Source organism: Apis florea, unplaced genomic scaffold, assembly GCF_048593485.1.
Source record: "Apis florea isolate Af1SG1 unplaced genomic scaffold, ASM4859348v1 contig_2350_pilon, whole genome shotgun sequence".
NCBI classification, from domain to species: Eukaryota; Metazoa; Arthropoda; class Insecta; order Hymenoptera; family Apidae; genus Apis; species Apis florea.
In genome coordinates, this window is record NW_028256565.1 from 3,955,795 (window position 1) to 3,968,112 (window position 12,318).

General features: G+C 29.4%; 2 protein-coding genes and 1 long non-coding RNA gene across 6 annotated transcripts in view; 2 read left to right on the forward strand and 1 right to left on the reverse strand.

Annotated features, from left to right (window-relative positions):
• Nucleotides 1–519: 519 nt before the first annotated feature.
• Nucleotides 520–9,065, forward strand: Atg2 (Autophagy-related 2). Its single transcript, XM_003696648.4, has 19 exons — nucleotides 520–859; nucleotides 1,021–1,333; nucleotides 1,430–1,743; nucleotides 1,812–1,991; nucleotides 2,100–2,324; nucleotides 2,417–2,889; nucleotides 2,962–3,270; nucleotides 3,354–3,471; nucleotides 3,551–3,651; nucleotides 3,796–4,323; nucleotides 4,393–4,671; nucleotides 4,744–5,260; nucleotides 5,337–5,524; nucleotides 5,593–6,092; nucleotides 6,173–6,650; nucleotides 6,720–7,481; nucleotides 7,623–7,897; nucleotides 7,974–8,275; nucleotides 8,371–9,065. The coding sequence occupies exons 1-19, from the start codon at nucleotides 686–688 to the stop codon at nucleotides 8,608–8,610; spliced, it is 6,276 nt and encodes a 2,091-aa protein (XP_003696696.1). The 5' UTR covers nucleotides 520–685; the 3' UTR covers nucleotides 8,611–9,065.
• Nucleotides 8,834–9,471, reverse strand: LOC147658127 (uncharacterized). The gene is made up of 2 exons (XR_015291119.1): nucleotides 9,171–9,471; nucleotides 8,834–9,104 (listed from the first exon to the last, which is right to left on the reverse strand). It is a non-coding gene; the product is annotated as an uncharacterized LOC147658127 (long non-coding RNA).
• A 29-nt stretch (nucleotides 9,472–9,500) lies between these two features.
• Nucleotides 9,501–12,318, forward strand: part of LOC100863464 (dynein regulatory complex subunit 7-like) — a 117,980-nt gene continuing 115,162 nt past the window's right edge. For 3 of the 4 annotated variants that reach the window (XR_015291116.1, XM_086904654.1, XM_086904655.1), the window contains exons 1-2: nucleotides 9,501–9,977; nucleotides 11,792–11,917. Coding sequence is in view for 3 of the 4 variants with exons in the window: in XM_086904654.1 (XP_086760780.1) it covers nucleotides 9,621–9,977; nucleotides 11,792–11,917 (483 nt within the window). In the remaining variant the exon portion in view is untranslated. The remainder of the gene's footprint in view (nucleotides 9,978–11,791; nucleotides 11,918–12,318) is intronic. The other variant, XM_086904656.1, reaches the window with a different exon arrangement.

Here is a 12,318-nt window from a genome sequence, read left to right on the forward strand (position 1 = left end):
TTATAGCATATTTTTAAAAATTAATAATAATATTTTAATAAAAATAATTTGTATTTTATTAATATATTTGTATTAATAATAATAAAGAATAAAATTAATTTTCTTTAAATATCTTTTAATGAATAATATTCAAAAAATCAAATATAGATTAATTTTATTTATCAAACCTTAATGCATCATTTCATTCGTTACTGAAGAATAAAAAATAAAATTATAATAAATAAATAAAAACTATATATACTTTAGCTTAATAAAATTTTTATATCATATAAGATAGAAATATAGATTGAATTTCAGTCGCTACAGGAAAAGTGAAAGATTATTGGAAAACACAAACATCAGTGCATCTCTTTTCATAGTCAGCTGATTTCAGTCAATGAGACACCAGTGTTTCATTTCAGTGTTTGTCCGATAGTCAGAATTCTATGTGTATACGCGTGTGCATATGCATGTGCGTGTAGTGTATCCAAAAGAAAATATTACGCAGCTAGAACCCCGTTACATCCGAATCACCGTATTGTGTTAAGGATCATTGCACCAAAGTAGACACGTGTTAGAAAAATGGAATTCACGTGTTTTTCTTACATTGTGCCCGAATAACAGGCCTAATACAAAACGTATGAAGAAAATTATTTTTAAAAATCCCATGTCTTTTATAGATTAGATTGTCAAACGTGGGTATAAAATGTCTTGGTTGGGATGTATTCCTTGGTCTCAAGGGATCAAAAAACGAGCTTGCAGATATCTTTTACAACGATATCTGGGTCAATTCTTGGAAGAAAAATTGACATTAGATCAACTCACTGTAGATCTATACAATGGAACTGGTCGTGTAACCAATGTCAGCCTTGATGTACAGGTAATCATTTTCTTTGTTTTAAATTTCTTTGTTAATCTTCAGTTAGGAAAAATAAAAAATAAACATATTGTTCTGAATTATGTGTAAAATAATTTTTTTATGTATAATAATTTAAAAAAATAGAAAAAATGAAATTTATGATGCATTTTTTATCATAATAGGCTCTTAATGAATTAGGAGAGCAACAACAACTTCCATTAGAATTTGTTGATGGTTTTGTATCAGAAATGTCTGTTAGTATACCATGGTCAGCTTTGCTTAGTGAAGCTAGTTATGTGGAAGTAACAAGTTTGAGATTAACAGTTCAGCCTAGACAAAGAGTTAAAAGTGGAACTTCAATGTTTGAGTCTATGTGGAGTTCTATGACATCTAGCATGCAACTTGCACAAGAATGTTTACAAGAAGATGCTAAATATGCTGGAAATTCACAGCCATTAGAAGGAGTAGAATTGTTTGCACAAACAATAGATTCAAGTAAAAATTTATTACAAATGCATTATAAGTACAAATAACTAAAAATTATATACATATATGTATTATATATATTATATATGTGTATCTCTTTTTTAGTTTTATGTAGAGTAAAAGTAAGATTTATAGATACTGTTATACGTTTGGAACATGTGCCACTGGATTCCTCAACAGGAGTAGCAATAGAAGTGTGTATAAAAAATCTTGAATATTCAGATGAAGCTGGATTAGATCCAAGCAGTACTTCATTAGATCCTAGTCAATCAACAAAAGGATATGTTGTGTCAGCATTCACAACAAAACGATTTTATTTAGAAGGAGTGACTTTCCATACAGATGAATTCCCATCTCGAGCAAGAACTTTTTCTAGAAGTATTATAACATCTAGCAGGGGTTCTACGCCAGAGTCTAAAGTAACTTTTATTAAAAGTTAGTAAAAAAACATAAACTAAGAATTTTGTTTGAAATATTTTTTTTACAGAATTCAGATTGTCATTTCTCTTCTGCGCAAGTATCTAGTACTCAAAATATACAAACTTCTCCAGAAGGAAATATTATTAATAATTTAAGTGAATCAAATCCTATAATGTTTGCTAAGTTAGCAGGTAGACAAGAAATAAGATTGAAATTAAAACAAGGAGAAGGTGTGTCAGGGCCAAAGGTAAAAATTAATTAAAAATAAATAACTTCATGTAATATTAAAAAAAAATTATAGTGTTAAATTATAATATATATTTGGCTTAAAATAAAAGTGATTTGATTATTTCAGGTAGAATTAGAAATAAACTTAGGATCATTCACTTCATTTTTAAGTCCACGTCAAGTACATGTATTATTGGAATTAGGACATGGATTGGCATCTCCTGATTCAGAAGATGTTAGTAATGTTGCTCCAAGAACTTGTACTGAAAAGCCTATGGCTGGTAGCGATTTTAATCGCGTAGAACGAGAACTAATTCATCAAATACATCCATCTCAAGGATTACGTTCTATGGTATATATATATATATATAAATATATATACATTTTCAAAAAGTTCATAAAACTTCAATAAAATATAATAAATTAAATCAAAGTTTCTAATAGGATCTAAGGCATACACAAGGTTGGTCAACAGCATCTTTAGATGACTCTGATAACAAAGATGAATTTTTACCAATGCGATTACCAGGTTCTACTTCAATGAGTGATTCAATTACAAGCAATAATATTAGTATGGATGGGAGTATATTATCTAGTAGTATTAGTTTAAAAAATTCTGCAACGAATTTACCAAAGCAACAAAAACACAGACATAGTGTAGATAATAGCCCATCTGCAGAAACATCTCATTTTCATGTGAGAGTATCTTCTATAGCTATAATTCTATTACATGAAGACATACTGACCACATGTGTAGAAGAAGGTGGTTTAACATCTTCTAGTATATATCAAATGAAAAATTCGGCAGACGAATTTTTCAAGCAATTAGGAATGTTTGCAGTTGGGGGATATGGGAACAAAGATTTCGATAAAGCATCAAAAATACTCTTGGATGCTTGTCATTTAAGTCATATTAGGTATTTATAATTAGTATATGTATAATATAAATATTAAAGAATAATTAATTTTTAAATTCTTGTTTATTATAGATTACTTGCTGCACCATTAGTAATTGAAGGAAGAGAAAAAAATGTTTGTTTATTATCTGTTGTATCAGGAACACTTACTTTAGCTAGCTTAGAAATTGTTGAATGTTTAATTGACTCAAATAATTCTGAAACAAATAGTACTCCATCATCAGAATTTGTAGAATTGCTTACTTTTCCAAAAGAAAATTCAACAAATTTTGGTTTCACTAATAAAACAGATTTTAAAATGAAATTTAAATACGTAGAAGATATTCAAAATACAGGATATGCACAATTAGTAAAATGTGCAAATCCAAAGACAAAAATTGAGTAAGTATGTGTATGTATATATATATAATATAATAAATGTGACATCTCTTTGTCTCACATTTTTTTTTTTTTTTTTTTTTTAGTATTGAATTGGAACCTTGCAAAAGTGAAGTGGATATAACTATTGTAGATAGAATATGTGCTCTTCTTAATCCGCAACCTATTTGCGTTTGTAATCCTGTAGTTAATAATAAAAATACCGTAAGTTATCAATTTTTGTTATATAATTATTTACCATATATGTATAGTTTTCATTATTTTTTTACTATCTCATTTTTAGAATCAACAAACTTTATTTTATCAAGCCATAGAAAGTCCTACTTTATCAGATTTTGCTGCTGTTATAAACATATCCTCATCACAATGTACAATAAAATTAAGGTAATTTATACAATATATTTATACAATATATATTGTATATATATATATATATATATATATATATATATATATATATATATATATATATATACAAAAATAAAGATATTGAATTGAATATAAAATATTTTAATAATTTAAAAATAGGTTTCCAATACCAGATTTAAGACCGTTACACGATATGAATCGGGCACCGTGGTGGAAGAGATCTGTGAGAACAGATTATATGATTTTAAAAATGACAGATGCACAAATTCATTTTTGCCCGCATTTAATTTTTTCTAAAAAAATTTTTTCCAAGAATCATCCGCATTCTATAAAAAAGCATTTTGAAATTCAGTTCCGTAAATTACTATTTTCATATGCAGAAACGGAAACAGATATACCATTGAACATAGGCAAAGTTACAACTCACGAAAAAGATAATGCAACATGTCAACAAGATAATGAAGGATTTGGTTGGGCTAGAATAGTTATTACAATTTATCCACAACGTTTGAATGATCAACTAGAAGATAGTTCCGAAGGAGAACCTGATTCTAGTTTTGATGAAACTTTAGAAAATGCGCCTAAACATCAGCCGTCTCCGTTCAGCTCGAAACGTATTATTCATGAATCTGATACACCTCATTCCAAACCACATTCACAGGGTGATAAGGATGACTCAGAGCAAAGGTTTAGTTGAATTAATATTTTTTAACTTTTTGAAAAATAACATTATATCTAATCTTATTATTTTAATAGAGAAGGCGAAGAGTTGATTATACCAGGAAATCGAGAAGAAATGTTAGAATTTATAGATGAAGGCATTCGCAGTTCTAGAATACAAATAGAAATCAGTTTTCCATGTGTTTCCGTCCAAATTCCGTCTAAACATTTGTATGAATTGTTATATAATAGATTCAACACTGATCTTTTTTTATGGAAACCATCAGCGCCAAGACCAAAGTATGGTACACACATGGAAAATCATATAGGTCTTGATTTGGCATCTACCTTGTTACAAGAATCTGTTTATCCTAGGTAAATAGTATTAAAAGCAGATAATATAATACTTTTATATTTCATTAAAAAGATATAATTTTTTATTTTAAGATTTAGCACATGTAAAAGTCGAGTTCAATATGATTCTGATTCAGACTCAGAGGAGGGTATATTTCATTCTGCAGCCGATAAAAGTTATAGGCAACATCAAAATAAAGTATCAAAGAATGGTCAGAGCAATTTAGCACTATTTTTAAATATAGATCAAGGCCTTCTCTGCATGTATACTCCTGCTCGTGATTCTGTAAAAAACGTTATACCCGGACAACAAGGCGAATTAATAATTCGATTAGATGATGCAACTATATTTTCGGTAACCGCATACAAAGGAAATTCAAATTTGAGTTATGTCTGCGCTATGATAAAAGAAATGTCTTTGGATCATTGTGGATTAATGACGACACCTTCACAACCACCTTCATTGAGACCTATTAATAGTGACATTCCCAAACATTGTCAGCATTCTATATATAAAAGTGATCTAAATGTAATGGGAGCAAACAATAATGATGATATGGTATTACTTGCTATTAGAATACAAGCTGCTCATCAAACGCACCGTATTAAAGTTTGTTTTTTAAAAATTTCAAATAAAAATATTATGCTATCATTTAATTAAATAATCGTAAGTTATTTTGAAATAGACTTTCAGAGTGGCAGTGGGCATATCAAATGCTACATTAAGGCATAGAATGTTTAACACTGGTACATCATGGTTTACGCAATTAACAGATTGTTTGGATGTAGCTGATCATCCAGTTGCTGGATATTCTGCGCCAGGAATATTAACGGAATTACATTTACATCTTTGGGATTGTGCAGTTGATTATAGGTTTTTATTTTTTTAAATATTACTTATGAAACATAATAATATAATAAAAAAAATTTGTATTATTTCAGACCAATTCATTTACCATTGAGATCGATGGTAACACTTGGTAATTTTAGTGTTTCCAGTAATATTGCAGCGCATACAAATACTTCGACATTACGTTTTATAGCAGAAGATATTGCTTTGTTCATATCTAATAAATTAGGAAAAAATGTAGATTTAAAACGGGATTTTGTATGTGTAATGGACGTAGGATTGTTCGAATTATCATTAAGGTTGAACGATAAAATGTGCGGTGGTGCACCTAGAGTTGACTTAAGGGCAAGCAACAATGTATTGCATGTTCGAACATGTTCCGATTCTGGACGTGCTCTTATTCAGTTATTAACATACTTTGCTAATGATGGAGATCTTTCGTCAAGCATAGAAACTACCGGAAACATTACGGTACCAAATTCTGGCGACGAAGAAAGTCTTCTTGGCGATGAGTGTGTTAATACTTTGAGTAAAAGTCAAGTTGAACGTGTTAATAATTTAATGAAAGAAGCAATGGAAGAAACAATAAAAGGTAATATTAAGTAATATAAGAGATTTAAAATATTCAAATAAATGTCGATTATGAATAATTGATACAATTGCATGACACAGGGACGTCTTCAAATATAGACGGCAATACATTAGTAACTGAAAATCAAGTAGAAGTATTTTTCTTTCCCGACGAATCTCGTCCTGCTTCACAGGCAGTACCTGAAATGTATAAAAATCCTGAGCAATGTACGAAAACAGAATGTGATACAGAAGCTGAGGATTCAAATGAAGATTTTTGTATATTAGGAGAAGAAGCGGGTACAGGAATTATGCCTAGGCATGGCGTACCAGAAATTCGTTGGCTTTGTCAAGAATCTTTAAGGATAATAGATAATCATTTCTCAGTTCCACTTGGCAAAACTGATTTACTTAAAGCACCAAGACATTTCCCTGCTCCAATTTTAAGGTACACTCTTTGTGAAATGACTTTGATCTGGCATATATATGGAGGAAAAGATTTTGAAGCACCAATAGCATCCAAAAAACAAGTCATTATTAATGACAATACGATTCGTCCTAACATCGCATCTCAGGATAAGTACGTTTTATTGTATGTAAGTTAAACAATTTATATGAAATTACATTATATATTGTATTATGTTTACAGAACCAGATCACCATGGTGGGATGGTGTAACTTTCAATAAATCCAATTCAAATGAAATACATTTTGGAAGTGCACCGAATTCACCACGTGAAAAATGTAAAGAAATAACAGATTGGCAAATAATGGGAGGTCCTGGCCGTCGCCATGATATCTTAATGGAGCTTCAATTAAATAAAGTGCGCTTTCAACACGAAGTTTATCCAGAAAATACAACAGAAGCAGCAAGACAAATACTATTAGTAAACGAAATAGAAATTAGAGACAGATTAGCATCTTCACACATTAACAAATTCTTGTATCAATATAGTAGTGAAGCGAGACCGAAACAGTCTCATGCGAATATGTTTGCCATGAAAGCGGTCCATGTTAGACCAGATCCAAGATTAAGTGCTCAAGAATGTTGTTTGAAACTCAGTCTACTGCCGTTACGATTAAATATAGATCAGGATAGCTTATTGTTTTTGATAGAATTCTTCAATGAATTGGGTAATGGTACGAAACATGCTCAAGAGAACTGTAATGTACCTAATAATCCACAATCCTCTCCAGTATCCAAGCAAGGAACACCAACGCATCATCCACCAGTTATGAGTGTGAATGAGTCCATGCCTAATGCATCAATGCCAACGAATACGTTGCAGAATGATACCATAGATCCGAATTTATTAATACTCTTGGAAGATGAATTGATGATTAAGGAAAACAATGTGAAAGTGAAACCGATGCCTGAAGTACATGAAGATTGTCAACCAATATATTTTAGGTAAATTAATTGCTTAAGTGTAAAATAAATTTATAAGTAATATTCAAATAATAAATATAAAACAAAATATTGTATATATCGTAAGCAATATATTCTGTTGATATATCGTATATAAGAATTTGATTTATTTAATTTATACAGGAGTGTGATATTTTCTCCTGAAGTCCTTGTTAGATTAGATTATCATGGAAAACGTGTAGATCTGACTCATGGGCCGTTAGCAGGACTTCTAATGGGTCTAGCACAGTTGAATTGCTCCGAATTAAGACTGAAAAGATTAACACATCGACATGGACTTCTAGGATTTGATAAACTAGTAACATTTTTACTTTCCGAATGGTTACAAGATATAAAGAAAAATCAACTTCCAAGTTTACTTGGTGGCGTAGGTCCTATGCATTCATTGGTTCAATTATGTAAGTTTATATTTTACTTAAACTATATTGTTTTATATATTATATTGTAAATGAAATGATTTGCTTGTTATTATAGTTCAAGGAATAAGAGATTTATTCTGGTTACCTATCGAACAGTATCAAAAAGATGGTAGGATTATTAGAGGATTACAACGAGGTGCAAATAGTTTTACGACGTCTACTGCTATGGCAGCCTTGGAACTGACTTCTAGATTGATACATGCTATACAAAGTACAGCCGAAACGGCTTATGATATGGTCAGTCCTGGACCTAGCGTAAGGCATAAACACAAAGGACAAAAAGGACGTCGGAAAAGATATAGTCAACCATTAGACATTCGAGAAGGAATGGCTAATGCATATATGCTAGTAAAAGAAGTAAAATATCGCATATATTTGAAACTATAAAAAATTCTGCATATTTTATGTTATCAAATTAATTATATATAATTAATTTCGAATATGTTTTTCAGGGTTTAGGAGAAACAGCAAATCAATTGGTTCGCGTAGCCAGTGAAGAACATGAACAAAAAGGAGTCTCTGGTGCTGTAGGAGGTGTATTACGACAAATACCGCCAACAGTTGTGAAGCCAATTATTTTAGCTACAGAAGCGACTAGTAATGTTTTAGGTGGTATGCAATCACAATTAGTACCCGATGCCCGACGAGAGGCAGCTCAAAAATGGCGCCAAGATTCGACTGACACAAATTGAAGTTATTTCTTAAGTGATGGTATGGTTCGATGTTTCAATCGACTTTTGTAAACACAAATCCATGACGTAATTTATGAGTGATAATTTAAAAAAGAAATACGGATGAAGTTCTTTCTTCAAGTTAGAAGATTTATAATAAGCGAAAGAATTGATTCAATGATGAACGTGAATGTTAAAAAAATTTTTAGACCTAATCGCATAAATTTTTTGAAAAACTAAAAAATCACTTTTAAATGATATAATATATTCGTGTAATTATATGTTTCAGTTCCATTGCTCTTGTTACATACGAAAAGATCGATCCAATTTGCTATATTTATAGTTTATAAATAAAATATATATACCATCGTGAACATTGTCTTCACAGCTTGTATGTATTTTTGTTTAAATAACGCGTATGTTTTATACCAATGATATGTATGTGACAACTTTTATTAATAAAATTATGACGCTTATTATTGCATGCCACTTTTTGTACAAAATGCAATTTATTGCTACAATATATATATTCTGAATATCTAAAGAAGATTTAAATACGTTTAAGTTGAACATAAGCTTACCTATTGTCGATACATTGTTCATAACCGAAATATGTCCATTGTTTACAGTTCGTTTTACAGATGTCATAATGAGGAATTCTTGTAAATATACGCCCTCTTGAATCACAAAAAAAAAATTATACAAAACAATAATATACAATGCAATAAATTGTATGCATTATATACGGTTTTACTAATTTATCATATTATTCAATGTACATAATATGATAAAAAGGTTATGAGTGATATGTTCATTATATTCTTACGCAATTTAAACAGGTACGGAACATGCTGCCGCCTATCGAGTATTTTAGAAACTATTATATTTAAGAAACACCTTGTTTTCTTAAGTTACCATGACAATAAACAGTTTCCTAGGGGTAATTTAAATTCTGGTATTCTTAGATACAAGTAAACACTTAACAAGTTAAGTTATTAACCTTATTTTTGTTGTAAATCATTCAACTAAAAATGGAAGAAGATGAAAAGACTGCATTTGAAAGTTATGAAAGTATATCAACTATTACTTCTGCGGAAGAAGAAGAGTATAAATTGGAAGAAAAATTAACGAAAGAAGGTATTCTTAAAATAACGAAAGAACTTATAGAAAAAGTACAACAAGAACTATGTTTGATCAAGTTATGCTGGCCAGAAATTGATTACACAAAAGATCTTTACCTAAGAAGACTTCCAAGTAGTTATTGTACCCTCAGTGATAAAGAAAAGTTGCTTGCATGGTATGCCGAAAATTTTCGACAACAATTTCATGTAAAATATCCAAAAAGAAAACCATTATTGCTAGTATGTGAAAATGAATGTGGTATACAAGTAAGTATATTATAAAATTAAAAAATTAATAATAGGATAATAATAGAGCTTTCCAATTCAAATGATAATAATGATATTTTCGATTCCATTCTTCTTGTTAATTATATTCTCTAATTAATTATATTAAAGATGTACTTAATGTACTTAATATTATAAATTATGCAATTGGATTAAAGTGTGGATCATGGTTTTTATGAAAATTTCAATTGTTTAAATAATTCTTTTTTTATTTATTATCCGTTTCGTTAAAATTAATAATTTTTTAAGTATTAAATTAAAGATTAATCGAGAGACTCGATCGTTATTTACGATTTATCGATTCTTTTCATCTACAATAAATTTTCAATATTAGCTTATTTATTTAAAACTCTTCCGCGCAATCGAACTAAAAAACGCAAAAATCATTCATTTTAATCATGACAAATTGCTATTCGTCATTGGTTTAATTTTTGGTGCTACTCTCATAACATGATGATCTCAAGTTAATATGATGTTCTTTAACTTTTGGATATTTGAAGATGGCGAATAACAGCAATGTATAGGAAATTAGTTTATGTTTCTTATTAACGTTTCTCAAAATCAACGCATAATTGTAAACTCATAATAGCTTAAAAGATTCTCCAATATTTATATATAACATCATATATATTTACATTACACACTTTCTGCATATTACAACACGTGTTTCGTTATTATTTTCTTTTTTATCTAAATAATTAACTTTTATACAAACGAAACAACGGTCGTAAAAAATATAGTCGATACTAAAAAAGAAATGATCCGATTTCGCAATCCATCTGCAACGAAATATTCTTCGAAACAGAATCAACATTCTTACATTTAGTATCTTTCAATGAAGAAAATATCATTTCTCGTTACTTGTGATTTTCTTTTCGATTTTCAAAAAAAAAGGATAAATTAAGAAATTAATGTAAATATGTTCATATTTTGTTTTCTTTTTCTAGTTATTCTTTTAATAAATACTTCTCTCGATTTATTGTATAAAGACATTATTCTCCATATAAAAATTAAAATATGTTATAAAAAAAATTATCAGTTATTCAAAATTTAAGTTGTTTAAAGTATTTGTAACGAGGAATGTCATTCTTGATAGACTAAGTTTCTCATTATCATTATTTTTTCTTATTCATTTCTTGTTCTTCATTTAATGCAACTATAATGGAAATATAACTGTATAATAGGAATCTTTCTAATACACCCGAAAAAATTTTCTTTTCTACACTCTAAATAATAAAAATAAACTTCGCTATACATTTATTCATACATGCTTCAAATGTTCTACAATATATGTTATGCACTTTGCGTGCAAGTGCACGGTCACAGTCTTATTTACACGTACCATCATTTGACAGTACTTTCTTCACTTTGGTTTTCTGTCATTTGTCAGTTTTTATAAATATACATTGCTAACTGCAAGATTATTTCCTTTCAGTGTACCTAACGTTTCGCGCGTTACGTGAACACGATAGGAACAATCATTTTATGAAACGATTTTCTCAGGAAAAAAAAAAAAGAGGGAGAATGGGAAAACTTATAAATGCTTCGAAAATCTCGCGAAAAGACTTTCAAATATATCGATAAAACTAATATGGCGGATCGACAATAACGAATTTGTTTCACAACAGTAACGCATGAAGAGAGAGAGAAAAAAAAGAAAAAAAGAATAAATATACGAAAGACAAAAAAAATCTTTTTCTTGGAACTAATCTTGCTATAACAAAGTAATATTAAGAGTAAGAAAAGAAAATCACGATAGGAAGTGTCTTTATAGTTTAAATCACTTTTTTGTGCAGAAATTTATGTCTACGACTATCAAACGAAGTACACTGCCATACCCGGAACTGTACACGTGGCAGGAGTGCGGAAAATTTGTCAGTGACTACGTTAAGTACGAGCCACTGGACAAACCACTCAAAATGGTAAGTAGTCAAACGTATTGTTGTCAAACATCTTATTTTATAAAGCTAAGCGACAAAGGTCCTTAAATATATATATACTTTATATATATATATATATATAATATATAATTTCTCATCGATATAACAAATATCGTCTTGTCATTTTTCATCTTGAATTTATTTTTGGACCATTTAGTTTCGTGCGAGTCACGTGCACATATTATTTTAAATCTTATTATTATTTACCATAAGTAAATAACTCGCTAACAAAATGAGAGGTAGAACTGTTTGGGAAAAAGTGCAGTCCATAATTAAATATCATGAAGCTATTATTTTTTTTTTCAAATATATTTGCGCGATAATTAAAATATAAATGCAAAATTAAAATGAATGGATTCTCGACCGTAGATAACGTAGATTCA

What these genes read in the sequence shown, in the direction of transcription:
- Atg2 (XM_003696648.4), top strand. Translation starts at nt 686, where the DNA reads ATGTCTTGGTTGGGATGTATTCCTTGGTCTCAAGGGATCAAAAAACGA. An exon ending in CAATGTACAATAAAATTAAG is followed by an intron (nt 3,652 to 3,795) that starts GTAATTTATACA and finishes ATTTAAAAATAG; the next exon opens with GTTTCCAATACCAGATTTAA. An exon ending in AATGGAAGAAACAATAAAAG is followed by an intron (nt 6,093 to 6,172) that starts GTAATATTAAGT and finishes TGCATGACACAG; the next exon opens with GGACGTCTTCAAATATAGAC.